General features: G+C 34.9%; 2 protein-coding genes across 3 annotated transcripts in view; both read left to right on the forward strand.

Annotated features, from left to right (window-relative positions):
- Positions 1 to 3,725: 3,725 nt before the first annotated feature.
- Positions 3,726 to 18,860, forward strand: part of LOC149549892 (uncharacterized) — an 84,939-nt gene continuing 69,804 nt past the window's right edge. Inside the window, exon 1 of one of the 2 annotated variants that reach the window (XM_089793109.1) lies at positions 3,726 to 3,979. In XM_089793109.1, the coding sequence (XP_089649235.1) occupies positions 3,965 to 3,979 (15 nt within the window). In that variant the 5' untranslated portion in view covers positions 3,726 to 3,964. The remainder of the gene's footprint in view (positions 3,980 to 18,860) is intronic. The other variant, XM_089793110.1, reaches the window with a different exon arrangement.
- LOC149549893 (uncharacterized) lies at positions 15,963 to 18,760 on the forward strand. The gene is made up of 4 exons (XM_089793107.1): positions 15,963 to 17,167; positions 17,306 to 17,602; positions 17,725 to 18,123; positions 18,250 to 18,760. The coding sequence occupies exons 1-4, from the start codon at positions 16,034 to 16,036 to the stop codon at positions 18,634 to 18,636; spliced, it is 2,217 nt and encodes a 738-aa protein (XP_089649233.1). The 5' UTR covers positions 15,963 to 16,033; the 3' UTR covers positions 18,637 to 18,760.

Consider the following 18,860-nt stretch of genomic DNA (forward strand, 5'->3'; position numbering starts at 1 on the left):
AATATAAAATAGAATAAGATACTTATATTTAAAAAAAAAATAGAAAGTTCACATTAAGTCTAGATTTTTAGTTTTTTGGTTTTAAATTTAAGTTGATTCATTTTAGAAAATTGAAAATATAATTAAATATAATTTTCAATTTTTAAATAATATATAAGTAAGAAGAAAAAATAAAATATATATCTAGCGCGCGCACACACACGCACATATTTGAAATTTAGTAATTATTAAGATAAAAATAAAAAAGGTACAAAAAATTGGTAGATTACATATCTTCAATAGATATAGATAGATTTCCTTTGTAAGTAGATTTTAGTTTTAAATTTATAGTTTAATGTTATCATTTGATTTTTTACATAAAAATGATTTCAAATTTAGAAAACTATTTTTATTTTTTTTATTGAAGAAAGCTAATAAATTAAAAATAGGGAGACCAGTAGACAAAAGGTTGATAAATTTAGAAAACTTTGTTATATAAATAGATTAGTTTGTACCATTTTGAAAAAATTCTAATACAAATGTTGTTTAAAGTAAAAATATAGAATAATTGTCTTCATATCTATTATACTTTGAAATGATATGTATGCAAAAACTTAAAATAAAATAGGAATACTTCTTATTTTTTTGAATAAATATAGAAAGTTAACAATTAAGTCTAGATTTCAGTTTTTCAGTTTTCAATTTATGTTGATTCATTTTGAAAAATAGAAATAGAACTTTGTATAATTTTAAAATTTGAAATGATTTACAAACAAGAAGAAAAATTAAAATATATGTTATACAAACTTATTTCTATTTTTTTTTAAAATTTAGTAAGTATTAAGATAAAAATGAAATGCATGAAATTAAATATTATTTACATACCTTTTATAAATAGAGAGATTTTATTTGTATCTAGGTTTTAGTTTTATAATTATAGTTTAATTTTATAATTTAATTTTTTAAAATAAAAAAGATTTAAAATTTAGAAATGTTTGTCATATATGTAAATTAATTTATATTTCTTTTTATTTAAAAAAATTCATAATTATTTATTCGTTTAAAATAAATAAATTTATTTTAATTCCAACATAATACATAATATAAACATTTATTTACCTATATTTTAATAATGTATTCTGGGATCATTATATTTCACAACTTTTAGAACTATCCATTATGTAAATCTTAACTATAACCATAATCTCAATCCTAACTAAACCATAATCATTTTCCTAGACCCTTAACCCTAGGCTAAACCTTAATCCAAACTTTAATCATGTAGCTACAATGTGACATTAACTATGGCTTGAACCTTAAACATAATGTTAATTCCAACTTAATTCAATTTTGTCTATGGATTGAAAATTGTATTCACCTACTAAAAATATAAATCCATCTATCTTAATAAATTAACCATTTACCTATCATTAAACTTTATTAAATCATACTTAGAAATTGAACCCTTACCCTTAAAAAAATGAGTTTTTGATACTTTCCAAAATCTTCTCCAATACATTAAACTTTGAACCTAGGTAACTCTAATACTTACACCGAACCAAATTGAATCATAATATATTTGAAACATAAACAAGTTAACCCTAATCCTACACTATGTAATTAATTTTAAGAAATGTTTGTGTACCATAGCCTTAATCCCAAGTGATATTAAAAATTTAAGATATATTCGAATCATAATCTTAACTCTAACCTTGTCCAACTTGAAACATAACCTCAAACTTAACGCTAACCCTAATTAAATATTATGTTAAATTGAAAACTTAATCTAATTATAATTCTAAATTTAACCATAATAATTCTTTATTTCCTTTCATTCAATTACACAAATCATTCCTATCGGCTAATCGTTGCACGTACATAAACGTGCAACTGCTAGATAGATAGATAAAATTTTAACGTCCACGAGGCTAAAAATAGCCTATGGGACAGCAAGACAACTCAAGCAGACTTAAGTAACAATGTTCGTTGCTTGTGTAGGATGATGATGAGTCCACCCAATTGCTCAATGTACTCTTCGTTGAATAAGTTATGCCAAGAACTGTCATATATAGTGTCCGCAAATTTATCTCTACTACTCTTGTAGGCTTCACATTCTAAAATAAAGTGCTGTTCAGTTTCCACTTTCTCAGAATTGCAAAATCTGCAAATTCTTTCTTCCCAAGCCTCCTTTGGCCTCTTCCAACGTCCGGTCTCACAACGAAGTTGGTGAGAGTTGGTTCTTAGCTGAGCAATAAGAATTTTAGCCCTCCAAGAAATGTTGGCTTCTATGTATGCTTTTTGGAGTTGATCACAAGCGGGGTTGAACTCATTTATATAATATAATTTCTTTCTTCCGATCTCGCTTCTCCAATTTCTCTTGTAGAATTTCTCCATGACAAAGACCTTTATTTCTTTATTATTTGTGGGGCACATATTGAATTGAATATTCCATTTACTCATCCATTTGATGTTTTTGTTGCATCCATGTCCTTTTTCGCTGACATAGTGTGTCACTAAAGACCACTTTAAGCCATCTATCCTCTTCCATTTTTTCGATTATTTTTAGATAACTTAGAAGGCGAACCATAGCAAGTGCCTCAATAGGAGCAGCCCCCATTTCACTTAGCATGATATCATATGGAATAGTGCTTTTGATTTTAAACTTGCTTGTGATCAAGCGCTTTTGGATTCCTTCGATTTGTTTCCATTGTGCTATGGTAGTGTTGTTGGCCCATAATTCACACCCGTAAAGAACAACTGGCAGCACAAAAAGACCGAACAAAGTTTGAATAGTTTTTCAATCCCACAACTCTGCTTCACGACACCTATTCTGAAGAGCATAAAAAGCCTTCCACCCACCTAATATCCTTTTATACCTGCAGCTAGACCAGCTTAGTTTTTTGTTGAAATCGATGCCAAGGTATTTATACTCCGCAACTTCTTCAAGAACACTTCCATTGTAATAAAATTCATGTTGGTGTCGTTTTTTATTATTAGAGAAAATCATAACCTTAGTCTTGCTGATATTGACCTGCATTCCCACCATTCCGCAAAAGCGCTCAAGAGAAGATAGATGATCTTGCAAACCATAGGCAGATTTGGCAATTAAAATGAGATCGTCCGCATATAGGAGCAACTTTATAACAAATTCACCTAGCTGAATGCCTTCACCCTTTTGCATGTTTAACCACTCTTCCAGTTTGTCAATATATAAACCAAACAAAGTAGAAGATAAAGGGCAGCCCTGTTTGACCCCGATATCGCTCCTAAAACATTCTGAAATGCCATCTGAAGTTCTGATTTTAACTTTCACCTTTTCGTACATCCTATGAACAACAGCTCTGAGATGCATAGGAATCCCCAATTCTTCCATCCTAAACCAAAGCTTGTCTCTCGGGACGGTGTCAAAAGCCTTTTTAAAGTCGACAAAGCAACAAAATACCTCTTCCTTTTTCTCCCATTCTTTTTCAATAATGTGTCTCAAAGTGACACAGTGATCCACTGTCGAGTGCTTTGGCCTAAAACTAGCTTGCCCTTTAGCACGTTTATGGTTTTCTTCTGCCCATTTGCTGATCCTAGTTTCTATCATGCTGCAAAAAAGTTTAGCAAGGAGGGGATTGATCATTATAGTCCTGTAGTTGGAGGGATTGTTAACATCACCACTCTTAAAAAGTGGTATTGCAAGGCTGATTGTCCAATCTTTCGGAAACCCTTCTTGGCAAATTTTGTTAAAAATTTCAGTGATGTGCGGTGCAAGAGTTTTCATACCCACTAGTATTTATTTATCATAGAACTACCTCTCCGCTAAAATAGAACCGAAGCGGCTCCCATAGGACCATGGCGGACACATCTGGAGTGGTTAGTTTTAATTATAACCGCTGTTTGGCATGAATCTCAGGAACAGCTGCAAGCGACAGAATTATTTCGCTCAGAAGTAACCGATCAATTGTACTTATTTGTAGGAGCCTTCTGCAGAAAAATTCCCATGGAAGATTACGAGGTAAGATGCTACTTTACTTTTTATGTCTTTGTAAACTCGATTCCAGTTCCGCACGGTATACGGTCGAAAAGAGCAATCAATCGATCTATTGTTGTATTAGAGGTGTTCTTATATTGTGTATGATTTATTTCAGTTGCTGCTCAACTTCATGGTTAATATAACATTTGGACGCAATGGAATTTGCTTAGGAACATTCAATTGCAGATAGTCTTTCAGTTAAATTTCTTTTGTCTGGGCAAACCTTGGGTTAGGTTACAGGCAACCTTTAAAGCTGTATGTGCTTAGCTAAGACCGCTTTTCTGAAGTACGTAATTTAGGTCATGATATGGTAATGGATAATTGGCTATGATGTTGTGTTGAGACGAGAGAATTTTTAACCTATGTCACAATGCTACGAATGCCCTCAATGTTCAATACGCCGCAACTGTTTGTGCAATCTTAGATTAGTGTTGCACATACCTTGTTTGTTGATTAGTTAAATTTTGTCACTTCCTAAAAATAAAACATTGTGATGGCCAAATTCCAACCAACGTTTTTTTTTAATGCAAAAACAATTCTCAGTGGCAATGCAACAATCATGCACAGAATAGCCATCTGCCACATCACATGAAACTGAACACAGATGAAAGGTACATGTTGACAATATGCACGAGAAAGGGAATGCACAGAAAGAATGCATGGAAAGGTAGCACCCATCACAGTGTGGCACGATCTACATCTTGAAACTTCTTGGGTGCAAATGGTGTTAGTGTCCTTGATTTCCGAGGAAGGTGGTATCCTAATGATGATCATTCTTTTAGAGTAGTCACGTCATGGTACAACTGGTGTTATGCTCATGATGACCACTCTTCTAGAGTACCCTGCTGAAAAAGAGGACCCAAACAAACTGTTCATATGGCTGAAAATAGCAGACTATGAAGTGATGATTAGGGCAGCAGTTTGTTACTTTGCCCCAAAAAGCTGGAAGTTCTACAAGAGGAAAAATCTTGATAACAAAGATAACGAGGCCCTTACTGTATTTAAAAAAGAAATCTCTGCTTTCAGCACTTCAGGAGAAATAGTCCTTGATGGCGATTTCAGTGCCAGGACAGCAAACAATCAGTCTATTTAGTTGGGCAGCAATGTAGGAGAGAAGAACAACCTTTTATGGCTGGGGAAAAAATGAGAGTATCACCTCTGGTAAAGTTTATTGTAGGATGAGAATGATTGTTTCTCACTTTGGAGCAGAGTTGTTAGGTCTTTGTAGCTTATATAGCATGGTCATCTGTAATGGCATGAAAACATGGCCAAGATTTGATGTATCACTTGCAAAATATATAATGGGAAAGGCATAGCGGACTATGTGATATGCTCTTAGGGCTCTATTTCAATGTCGTTAAATTTTAATATTTGAGGTTGTTCTATGGAGTTGAAATCTGACCATATGCCCCTCTGTACTTTGACATAAATATGAATGACTTAACGGAGAGCAGAGCCAACATACACTCAAGAAAGTTAATACACAAGGTAAAATTGATGTGAATCAAGAAAATAAAGAGTACTGTGGTTAAACAGTGCCTTTAATTGGTAAAATACTAAATAGCATAGAATGCAGGGAAAAGGGATATAGTGACTATTTGCAGCAATATGTCGATCCTTTCAATCCATATGGCTTTAAAGGCTTGTAAGAAATCTCGACCTTTGAAGAGGGTTTCAAATAATTTCACAATTAATCCATGGTATGACGAAGAGTGCGAGGTTGCTAAAAGATCCTTTAAAAAGAGTGATTCAAGCAAAGACAACAAGATAAAATACAAAAACTTGATAATATTAAAAAAGAGAGATATGTGATTTCAAGAAGGAACCGATTCCTTTGGGGAAATTCAACCCCAAAAGTTTTTGGAGGGAGCTACAACAAAAGAGAAAACAAATAGAAAATAATATCATGGATGACTAGTGGTTAGATTATGTGAAGCTCTTGTATGAAAATGCATATGAGAAAAGGAACCCTACCATAATTGGCACTCGACCAAGCTTTTTCGAGTAGAAGATGTCAAACAAGGTATATAGAATTTAGCAAGTGTTAAATCTCAAGACATTAATGGGTTGCAGGCATAATGTTTAAAATGGAGAGTTGATTTCTTACACCCACACATCAAAAGGATCTCTAATTATGTTTCATAAAGCAACTTTGCCCTTTAGTGGACAATTGGTGTCATTATCCCTCTTTATAAAAGTGGACAAATCAATAAGCCTTCTAACTATCATACTATAATGGTCGATCCTCTCTTGGAGAACTTTTTACATTCCTTTTGAAATGCAAAATTAACAATTAGGTAGGAAAAGAGGGAAAAAGAGCAAAGGGACAGGTTTGGCTTTAGGTGAAGATACTTTGCCATTGATCACCACATTGCTTTAAGGCACTTCATTAAAAAGATTTGGACACCCAAGGTTGGAGAGGCTTTATGTTGCTTTGTTGATTTGACAAAAGATTTTGACACCGTTTTTAGGGACGAGCTTTGGTACAAAATGGAAGATCTCGAGATCTCAAATGAGTTTAGAGCAGTTGTCTATAAGATTTATGAACAAGATAGAGCTAAAAGACAGAGCTAAAGAGGGTGTGTCTAAGTGCTTTGATATAGACATTGGAGTCAGTTGTTTTGTTTATATATTGGTAATCTTGAAGAATGGTTAAACAAGACCATTGGAGAGGGTATATGATTGGTGGGTTACACACACACATATATGGTGTTTTGTTTGATATGATTATTTTATTGTTTGTTGTTTTTATTTATTTAAATTTTTTGTCTTAGCTCTTTTTGGTTTTCTTTTTTCTTTTTATGTACTTGTTCAAATATTGCTTGGTTTTAATTTCTTTTTGGATTCTTTTGTCAGTGTTTTTTTGGATTTTCATCTAGTTGGTTGCTTTTTATTTTCTTCTCCTAGTATTTTCCTGTTTTTACCATTTTACTTTCTGCCTCTTATTGCTCTTTTCTTGCTCTTTATTTTGGTCTCCTTTTTGTCTTTTTTTCTGGTTTCTTGTTTCTTTTAGTTCTTTATTTTGTAATTTTTCTATTTCTCTTGCTTATCATTTTTTGCCCCAAGTCTTCTTTTTAGGTTTCCTTCTTATATTCATTTTTTATTGATATTTCTTACTTCTTAATTCTCTCACACTTTATTAGGTTATATCTGCAATCCTATCAATCATTTTTCTTCCTCATGGTGATGGATCACTGTGTGTGATCTGAAATGTTGATCTAAAAAGATACACAATGTGATCCAAAAGATTAAAAAAAACTCATGGATTGTGGAAAATTGATACCTACTAATCTTATTCTAATTATAAAATTTGCCCAGGGTTTGAGAGAACATTTGAAGACTCTAGACCTCTCTTGTAAAGATGTTGAGATGCAAGTGAACACCAACAAGACCAAAGTCATGGTCTTTCTTTTGAAAAGGAAGAAGCAACCGGGTTAACTTTATCGGTGAGCGAAGTTCTTTGGAGATACTAGATGAATAAAAATACTTAGGAATTGATTTTCACAGTAGGATGAATATAGTTGGTCTAGAAAAAGTGGAATTGTTAGATTAGAAGACCGAGAAAACCCTTTACAGTTTGTTGGTTGTGCTCGTTGTCCTATATGGTTGTGAAGTTTGGAGGAGTAGTAAAAAGAATTCTAAAGCAATCTATTCACAAGTAGTCTCAAAGTCAAATCAACGATTCCATATTTGATCATTTTGGCTAGTATGATCCTAATAGAGGGGCATCGATGCTAATTTGTTTGTTAAGATAATTAAAATAAGTTGAAAAAAAGGATAAGCATCGCGGGCTCAAAATAGTTGTTGAAGAGGAATTAAGTTGTAGGAAGAAGACTTGGAATAATTTGAATATCAACTTGGTGGAAAAGTGGGGAATTAATTTTGCATGAATGTCCTAATGCTTATGAGGAGATAAAAATAAGTGCTAGAAAAATTCAAGATTGCCTTGTGGAAAAAATGGATAGGCCGAGAAAGCATATTATGTCAAATAATTTAACTCATGTGGAATCATGATGAAAAAAGGTTTATTTGAGGTTTGCAATTAAAGGAAAGGCCAAAATTTTAATTGCACAATTGCAAACTAGTTCTGATCATCATAGATGTGAATTAGGAAGATGGACAGTACCCAAGGAAGATTGGAAAGGAAGGAATTGCATTTTTTTGCAGTGAAGGAATGGTTGAAATTGAGTGACACTTCATCATGGAGTGTGCAACATATGAAGATATTTGCAATTAGTTTGATAACAACTTGAAGTTGTGTAGTCAAAATCAACTATTTGAGGCAAGGCTTCAAAAAAATCATGAGTTAATTACTCATGAAAAATGGTAGATGCACCAATATTGGAAAGAATTTGAAACTGTGTTAATTTGGTGTTGCTTGGTCTCTTGGACTGCTTGGTCTCGTGGACGCCACTAAAGTTCTTTCGTTCATTCATTTAAGGGGATAAACCCTCCAAGTAATAGATTATTGTAATGTTTCTTTAATGGTCATCTTAGCTAGTCTTTAGTTTATTAGGTAGTTTCTATTTTTTTCTTTAGTTAATGATTGTTTTTAAGAAACATCATCTTTGTAAATCAATATAAGTAGCTTTCATCTCCTCTATTTAATACAACATTGATGTATCGTAATGTGCCATTAGAGTAGGTTGATGGGATTTCACAAAATTATGGCGATTTTTAAAGAAATATTTGAGCCTTCTTGATCTGAATTTTTTTTGAAATTGTTTTGATTTTTTACATGGTTCATGTTTGAAGTTTTTTGCTAAAGATCGTGAGCCCAGGTGAGGGTTTTGATTGTGTGATTTTCTGGTACGAGCAAAGGTCTCTTCAAGGGTTCTAGTACTTGCATGTGTTTTTGTGAGTTGCATGTTGCTTGCATATGTAGTTTACCACACGAAGTCTTGTGTTTTGGTGCATGAAGGTTTCATTCATGAGTTTTCATAATTTTTTTGTTGGGTTTTCATAGTTTTTTCCCTTAAATGTTTTTTGATTGGTGTTCATAGTGTTTTCCTCCAAAAATTATTTGTTGGGTTGTAAATTTTCCCTCAAATTATTTGTTGGGTAGTATTGTTTTTTCCTTAAGAACGAAAATTGTTTTCTAGACTTAATTGGTTTTTCACTTGAAAAATCATGTTTGTTTTTTCTGATTTTTATCCTCAAAATCATTTTTGGTTTTTGTAATTTGTGATGTTTGCATGAGATTTTTTGTTAGGGGATCTTTTTTTAGGGTTTTTACTTTTTTGTTTCCCCAAAAAATGATGCTTTGTTAACTTCAAATAATGGTATCTTGTAGTTTGTTTTGGGGCATCCTGTTTATCTGGAATAGTTTGGAGGGTTTGTTGACTTTTCCTCAAAATTGTGCTAGTTGTTCTTAATGTGTGTCTCTTTCTACAAGGAAGGCTAGTTCTTTTATCCAACATTAGGTTGGACATTTTGTATTGATTTCTGATGAGAAGTTTTGCAAATTCTTGGAGGTAGTGGCAGACTAATCTCATTGGCAAACTCTTGTCTATTGTTGCAGTGCATTTTGAAGAAGGGGGCAACCTTCTCTTTTTTCTTTGGACGGATTTCGTCTACCCTTGATCATTAAAATTTTGCAAATCCAAGGAGGGTTTCAACAACAACAAAATAGTTTGAAGAATTTATGACCACAAGACATGTATGATATTCTTAATGGTAGTTAGATCTTGACCATTAAGATTAGATATTGTAATGTTTCTTTAATAGTCCAATTAGTTAGTCCATAAGACATGTACAATATTTTGAATGGTAGTTAGATCTTGTCCGTTAAGTGAGGGTATTAGATATTGTAATGTTTCTTTAATAGTCCAATTAGTTAGTCTTTAGTTTATTAAGTAGTTTCTATATTGTCTCTAGTCCATGATTGTTTCTTTTAGAAACATCATCTTTGTAAATCTATATAAGGAGCTTTACATTATCAATTTACTGTAACACCAATGTGTTAATCCCAAGAGAACACATTAAAGAATTTTGTTCAACAAACGAATCAAAAGTGGGTCAACTACTCACTAAGCATGACGACTTAATGAATAATGTGGATTTAATCACTGACCCTTTTTTCCTTTTAATATGCATAAATGTAAGTCTGCACAACCACAAGCTCAAGCTACTCTTTTACAATTCATAAATGTAACGAATGCCCTTGCATGTGCACCAACATGGGCTATCCTCATCCATGAACCTCTTTCAAGGAGGAAGGGGTTGCTTGAGCAACCTTTCCATGCTTATTTATTGGATGGTCTTTAACATGGGGTGGGAGGCGTAGCATAATCATCCATGTGGTTTAACACATGTTATCCCAATGTACTAAACCTTAGGGTACAAAAGAGACATAAAAATATTCAATTTTAATTTTTCAATACTGTTAAGATTGGGGTAGAATACAAATCCACAAATGCTAGTTGGTATGTTTGGATATTTAAAATGACATAAAAAATGCAATCCAGAGTATAACAAGTTGTAGTAATAACATGAAATTGGAAATTGTTAAAGACTAACTGAATGGAGTAAGCTTATTGAATATTACCTTAACAATGAACTCTTAAATAGAGTTGACAGTCGCTAATTATAGTGTGAACAAAAAAGCAAGGTTGTCTTATAAAGACAATGTCTATAAATAGAACTGAAAGAGCAAACTAAGAGTAAAGCCTAAATGACCATTAATTAAGGACTAATTGAGGTCTTAGAAGAACAGGCGAAATATAGCTAGAACCTATGATATTAAAATAATTCTAATTAAGTCAAGGGTAAATATGAGGCTTGAATGAGGATCTTAATTGCATTTAGTGTATTTGCATTTAGTGTATACATTGTTGGACCAACATGCTTAACAATGCATTATATACCTGCAATAATTGTAATGCCCAAAATAAACACAACACAAAACACAGATACCATCCATAAAAGCCCAAGTAGCTTACAATTTTTTTCTTTGAAAGTAACAATAATTGATTGTATCATTTAACCAGAGAGAATGATAATGGATCAATTTAAAACAATAACCCATTATGTCATTCCAGTTCACAGAATATAATGTATAATTTCTTTATAGCACTCCAAGATTAACTAAAAATACACCTATTAAATAGAAGATATCACCATAGGATTCACCAATCTTTAAGCAAATAAGAAGGATGAAAAATGGATCATCTCTTACCATTTTTCTCCTCATATTACGTCCCACTTTTAGCAACCCATTTCTCCCCAATAACCTGTAGCTGTAAGATGTGTGTAAAACTAGACAAACAATTAGTCCCTGTGTCAAATGCAATAATCATAAATATCTCAAAGAATTTCTCAGAAGAGCAAGGCATAGGGGTCAGACTTATGCCTTGGGGGCTCATCCTGGCCTTGCCTATGTAATACAATTAGATGCTTCGTAGTTCGCTAAAGAACATTTTCAATCTGCTGATTGCAGTGAAACAGGGCAACACTAAAGCACAAAAGTGGATTAATCTATGTACAAAGAAAAATGATAAACTTGGAAGATTGCCTTGCAGTTGCATACTGAACTAAGAACATAGTTCAAATGTACTCAATGTTGAAATTTATCTTCCACAGTAGTAGAAAACAGAACAAACACTAGTTTAAGCTGTTTGTATATTATCATATAACATGGTCCTATTAGCAATGTTTAGAATAGCAATCCATTCAGCTGCAAGTCATCCATTTAATGTATATATATGAATATCCATAGAATAGACATGTTTTAATCTTTTATCTTGTGTTTGTCTCCATACAGTGTACCGCATATTATACTCATTTGACCAATTGACCAAGGGTTCCAGTGCTTTTTGTAATATAAACTACAGTATTGATTTCTAAGACAAAGATCAGCGTTCTACATATTTTCTCTCTGAATTCCTTTAAGATTTCAAAGTTTAACAAGTCTTTATGTACACATCCAAAATTAACAGTGCACTACCTTAAAGTTCTGAGCTCTGCCAGTTAAAATCAAGGAGTTTATACAAACTTAAATTTTCTAGTAATAAGGCTGCATTCCTCTACAGTTCTTTAAGATTTAATCAAAATAAGCAGGACTATAGCTCCAAAATCATTTTAATCAACAGAAATTTAAATCTTTAGAGATCAGAAACATAGCAGCTTATACACAAAGACTGGCAGCTTTTACCAATAACAAAAAGTACATATAACCAATTCTTCTTGTAAATTCAGCATTTCATTTACTTGAATCAAGTGTACAATATGCTGTAGTGGCTGCTTACATATGCTCCACTATAATGTACTGGAAACTGCAAACCTGTTTACCTGATACCATAGTAACACGGGGATGTGTCCCCCCACCTTTTTGCCCCACGTCCTGGAGATGGGGGCACACCGGGGACTTGGGGACTCCCTTCCCGTCCCCAGCGGCGCCACCAAATTCCGCCACCATCGCCAAGGATGGATGGACGTCCCAGTGTTGACTATTTGCTGATTTGACTATTTATGTTGGATGCTCTATGTTCCAATTCATGCAATGTTCACGTATTTAAACCTTTACATCCTTATAGCTAATATTGCAATACATCTTTTTATAACTAGCATTTTAAGTACCATATGTATAGTATATACAACCCCTCCTTTCCCCTGCCTTTGTCCCCCGCTGTCCCCCTCCAGCTTCCCCAAATTAAGGATCCTTTGTCCCCCTGTTCCAGAAAATTCCCCCAAGGTGGTGTAACTATGCCCAATACATCTTAGTATCTAAATTCAACACTCCAGTAACTTATTTCTCTATACAATATGCTACTGACTGCTTCCATATGCATTCACCATTGTGCACCAAAAGTGCATTTTCAAACTGCTATTGAGGTGCATAATATGATTAGGCATTGCAAGTAGTTCCACACCACCCGCACCCCCCCCCCCCCCCCCCAACCCACACACACACACACACATTGTGCATGTGTGTTAAGTACTCGTTGTCATCTTGTTGATAATGATACATCCAATTTTCTGGTAAAAATATTGAAAAAGTAAAATCTGTAACATGTTTGAAGTGTAAATCTGCCCCTGACCTTTCATAGAATCATCTCCCACACTGCCAGGCTTATCCTTACTCAGTTTTCTCTATACTGCAGGAAACTGTGCCAATGGTATTTTTTGCAGTGAAAATGAATATAGTTAGTGACAACAGCTCAATGTTTGAAAACTATCAATTGAAATTAGAAAACCTTTTTCATCTTCAGGCTTCTCGCATCCCATGTGCAATTCTGCTTTCTAACTCATTCTATAGTTATCTTTATTTATTCCAATTTTCATTTCTGATTTATGCAGCACAACAATTAAAATAGGATGCAAAAACACAAAGAACAATGTACAAAACATGCCAAAAAGACACAAAATATTTGAGCGATTCTCCCGGGGAAGAAAACTCTATTGGAGAAGATGAAAGCATTATTTCTTTTAGTTTTAATAATAGATGTTCTACAGAGAATTCGCTCCTTCCAGTGTGGAACAATTAGTTAATCTGTCTCTGATACTTCTCAGAACCATATTCTGCTCCCACTTTCACCTGGTGCTGGTCTTTGTTCTTTTTCTGTAGAGAGCACTGGAAGAGACATTCAGCATAAGCACTTTGGACGGGCTAAACTATTCAAGAGTATTTGTTCAAGTAGTTTATGCAAACTTTAATTTTCTAGTAATAAGGCTGCGTTTCCTCTACAGTCCTTTAAGATTTAACCAAAATAAGCAGGACTATAGCTCCAAAATCATTTTAATCAACACAAATTTAAAGCTGTAGAGATCAGAAACACAGCAGCTTATACACAAAGACTGACAGCTATTACCAATAACAAAAAGTACATATAACGAATTCTTCTTATAAATTCAGCATTTCATTTACTTGAATCAAATGTACAATATGCTGTAGTGGCTGCTTACATATGCTCCACTATAATGCATTGGAAACTGCAAACCTGTTTACCCTATGCCATAATAACATGGGGATGCCCTCCCCTCTTTTTGCCCCACGTCCTGGAGACGGAGATGCACCAGGGACTTGGGGACTCCCTCCCCCCATCCCCAGCGGCACCACCAAATTCTGCCACCACCGCCGAGGATGGGGGGATGTCCCGTTGTTGACTATTTACTGATTTGACTATTTATGTTGAATGCTCCATGTTCCAATTCAATGCAATGTTCAAGTATTTAATCCTTTACATCGTTATATCTTATACTGCAATACATCTTTTCATAACTAGCATTTTAAGTACCATATGTATAGTATATACAACCCCTCCCGTGCCCCGTCGTCGCCCCTAGCTTCCCGAAATTAAGGCTCCTCTGTCCCCCTGTACCCCTGTTCCTCTGTCCGCTGTCCCCCAGGGCGGTGTGACCATGCCCAATACATCTTAGTATCCAAATTCAACACTCCAGTAACTTATTTCTCTATACAATATGCTACTGACTGCTTCCATATGCATTCACCACTGTGCACCAAAGTGCATTTTCAAACCGCTATTGACGAGCATAATATGATTAGGCATTGTAAGTAGTTCCTCCACCCTCTCCCCCCCTCCCCCACACACCTATCCCTCTCTTCATAACTAAACCCACCCACCCCCCCCCCACACACACACACACACACATTGAGCGTGTGTGTTAAGCACTCGTCATCATCTTGTTGACAATGATACATCCAATTTTCTGGTAAAAATATTGAAAAAGTAAAATCTGTAACATGTTTAAATTGTAAATCTGCCCCTGATCTTTCATAGAATCATCTCCCACGCTGCCCTGCTTATCCTTACTTTTCTCTATACTGTAGGAAATTGTGCCAATGGTAGTTTTTGCAGTGAAAATGAATATAGTTAGTTACAACAGCTCAATGTCTGAAAACTATCAATTGAAATTAGAAAACCTTTTTCATCTTCAGGATTCTCGCCTCCCATGTGCAATTCTGCTTTCTAACTCATTCCATAGTTATCTTTATTTATACCAACTTCTATTTCTGATTTATGCAGCACAACAATTAAGATAGGATGCAAAAAACAAAGAACAATGTACAAAACATGCCATAAATACACAAAATCTTTGAGCAATTCTCCCGGGGAAGAAAACTCTATTGGAGAAGATGATAAACATTATTTCTTTTAATAATAGATGTTCTACAGAGAATTCGCTCCTTTCAGTGTGGAACAATTAGTTAATCTGTCTCTGATACTTCTCCAAACCATATTCTGCTCCCATTTTCACATGGTGTTGGTCTTTGTTTTTTTTCTGTAGAGAGTACTGGAAGAGACATTCAGCATAAGCACTTTGGATGGGCTAAACTATTCAAGCATATCTGTCACGACAGTTATTGAAGTTTATGGTTTTTTTTGGTTGTAGAGATGTTAACAAGATTAGTTGAAATTCAAAACAAATTCGATTCAACAATTGCAGAGAAATTATACTCATAGAGAAGGCCCTAATGATATTATGCCTAATCTCTTAATATTACAAATAAATTGCAATATTGCAAAACCTTATACACCTAAGTTACCGGATTCGCACCCTGGAGCTCGGGTCCGGGTCCGGATTCATTCGGGTCCGGATCCGAGCACGGACCCGGGAGGACCCGCAGGCCAAAATGCGGACCCTGCCCGGACCGGTCGCGGACCCGGGCGAATCCGGGCGGACCCGCGGCAGGTGGGGCCAAAAAGTGGCCCAAAAAAGCAATAAAATAATGTTTTTTTCATTATTTTTTTTGCCAAACCCTAAAGTAAGGCCTATTAGATGCATTTCATTCATCTAATCTCTCATTTGCTTTGTCATTTTGCTCTCTCATTTTGGTGTGGCCATTTTGCAAGTTTGAAGAGAAGGTTGTAGAGATTATTTGTGGAGTTTCAAATCCTTCAAATAATCAGTGTTGAGTGTTCCAGGTATGCATTTGATCCTTCCTTTTGCTTCTTTCATAGTTTGTTTTTAGTTTTTTAAATTTTTTATATTTATTGTTCTAAATTTTTATCAAGTTTTGTATAAGTTTTGAAATATTTTTTTAAATTTGTTTTTATAGATTGCAAGAATCCAAGAATGAGTAGTCAGGGTTCAGTGGGTGGGGTGGGATCCCAAAGATTTAAAATTGATAAAGGCTCTCCTTTGTGGAAGTATACAACAAGAATTGAGCAATGTGCTGGTGGGGGAGGGTATATATGGAAATGCAATTTTTGCCAAAACCAATATAGAAGCTCCTATTTCCGGGTTAAACATCATTTGATAGGTCCACCAGGTCAAGGGATTTCCATGTGTGAGGGGCCCCCAGAGGGAGGTAAAAAAGGGTTGTCAGCTCCTCAAATAGCAGGCATGTTAAAAGAACAAGAAGAGGCTGATAGGTTAGTGTCAAAGGTAAAAAAAGATAAGTCAAAGCAAATACCACCAACACCACCCTCTCAAACAATTAGTAAACCACATCCCTTCCTACCTACCCCATCTATGGATGAAGATGAAATAGAAACACCCGCATCCCGCAAGAGAGGCCCATTAGATACGGCATTTGAAAATGACAAGAGAGAAATTGCTGATATAAAGGTTGGGCGTTGCCTCATTACAAATGGTGTTTCATTCAATCTAGTGAGATCCCCTTATTGGAGAGAGATGGTGAAAGCAATAAATGATGCACCTCATGGTTACCAATCCCCTGGATATGAAAAGTTGAGAACCACCATATTGCATAAGGAGAGAAAGAATGTAGAAAACCTCCTCAAACCAATAAGAGATTCTTGGATCCAAACGGGGGTGAGCATTGTCTCTGATGGATGGAAAGATTGCAAAAACCGTCCTTTAATAAATGTGATTGCTGTTTGCCCCAAGGGGGCAATGTTTTTGAAGGCGGTTGATTGTGAAGGGCAAGTAAAGGATGCAAATTTTATTGCCCAACTTCTCATTGAATCCATAGAGTCCGTGGGAGTTGACAATGTTGTCCAAGTAATAACGGACAATGCTAAAGTTTGTAAGGCTGCAGGTGCTTTGGTAGAAGCACGATATGAGCATATCTTTTGGACACCATGCACTGTCCACACCTTGAACTTGGTGATGAAAACAATGGGCAGCCAAATTGAATGGATGAAAAATGTGTATGAGGAGGGTGAGCAGATCCAAATGTTTGTGACAAACCACCATATGTCACAAGCAATTTTCAGAACTTTCTCCCGCTTGGAATTATTGAAGGTAAATTTTAAACTTTATTTAGCTTCATTTATCATATTAATTTTTGTGTCATACTTTACAAAATTTAATACATATTCTTAAATTTTTGTGTTATCAACTTATCATATTAACTTACAATTTGAATTAACATGGTAATAGGTTGCTGAAACAAGGTTTGCTTCACACACAATCGTCCTTAGACGACTTGTGAGGGTGAAAGAGGCATTGGGTCAAATGGTTATTAGCAACAAATGGGGTGGATGGAAGCAAGCTGATACAGAAAAGGCCAAAACTGTAAAGGATTTGATCTTGAGTGATAATTTTTGGAATAGGGTGGAATATGCATTAGAACTCACCGAGCCCATCATGTCTATGCTTCGGTATGCCGACACGGATGAGCCTTGTTTGGGAAACATATATGATGCCATGGACTCTATGCTAGAAAGAATGAAATCAGTAAGTTTAAATTTTTATACAATACTTTATCCTTGTTTATTGAGAGATTTTGATTTTTGATTTTAATTAAGTTATTAACACTACATCAAGATAACTTACATGTACATCATTTGACATCCCAGGTCATTCAGAGGAGAGAGCAGGATCCTGATACCTTGTACACTAAGGTGGAGAAAATTGTTCTACATCGTTGGAACAAGATGACTACACCTTTGCACCTCTTGGCATATGCACTTTCTCCTAGATATTATAGCAGTGAGATACTTGCGATTCCTGGTAGAGTGGCACCATATAGAGATCCTGAAGTTGCTGCTGGGTATAAGAGGGCACTTAACAGGCTCTTTAGTGATCCTGATGTGGCATCAAATGTTAGGAGAGAGTTTGTTGATTTTGTCTCAAGCAAAAATGCAGAGCCTGATGCAATCAATGACCAAAGTAAATTGGATGCCATTGGATGGTGGTACTTACATGGGGAAAGTTACCTGTACCTCCAACCTCTTGCCATTAAGATCTTGTCACAAGTATGTATTTAAGTTTTTTTTCCTTTTCTTATGGCTACTTAGCTTGTCGAATTAGCACTCTTAAATTCCTATTGTATTGTAAAATTACTTAGCTAATTTTTTAAAATTTGTTGGTTGTCTCTCTAGGTTGCAAGCTCTTCTGCTGCTGAGCGGAATTGGAGTACATACTCCTTTATCCACTCAGTGAAGCGTAACCGGTTGGGTTCAAAGAAAGCAGAGGACTTGGTATTTATTCACAACAACTGGCGCCTCTTATCACGCAAGGATCCAGGATATAAGAAGGGACCAGAGAAGTTGTGGGATGTACTACCTGAGACTTCTAACTTGGATATGACTGTCCAAGATATATCTAGAATTGCCTTGCTAGATGTTGAGGAGGACGAGGAGGAGGATGTGGCTGCATCTGGGGCTAGTGGAACCGGTTTGGGTTCCAATGATGTGGAAAATGTCAATGATATAGATGAGGATGAAGCCATTGATCCCTCATATTTTGATGACCCATTTGACCCTTGAAGGGCATTTGCATCTTTGATAAACTATGTTTAAACATTTGTCATTGACTCATTGAGTCATTTATGATTTATCACTATGTTTCACAGTTTCAAACTTTATTAAGTCATAATTTATTATCTATCAATCTGATGAAGTAGTCTATGTTTTGAAATTCCATTTTGCATTTTAGTAATTCAATGTATGATTTTATTTACAACATTAGCATAGATTAATGAGTGAGTATT

This window comes from Cupressus sempervirens, chromosome 7 (assembly GCF_028749045.1).
Source record: "Cupressus sempervirens isolate cs-2001-9-10 chromosome 7, ASM2874904v1, whole genome shotgun sequence".
NCBI lineage: Eukaryota > Viridiplantae > Streptophyta > Pinopsida > Cupressales > Cupressaceae > Cupressus > Cupressus sempervirens.

What these genes read in the sequence shown, in the direction of transcription:
- LOC149549893 (XM_089793107.1), top strand. Translation starts at nt 16,034, where the DNA reads ATGAGTAGTCAGGGTTCAGTGGGTGGGGTGGGATCCCAAAGATTTAAA. An exon ending in TGCTAGAAAGAATGAAATCA is followed by an intron (nt 17,603 to 17,724) that starts GTAAGTTTAAAT and finishes TTGACATCCCAG; the next exon opens with GTCATTCAGAGGAGAGAGCA. An exon ending in CCATTAAGATCTTGTCACAA is followed by an intron (nt 18,124 to 18,249) that starts GTATGTATTTAA and finishes TTGTCTCTCTAG; the next exon opens with GTTGCAAGCTCTTCTGCTGC.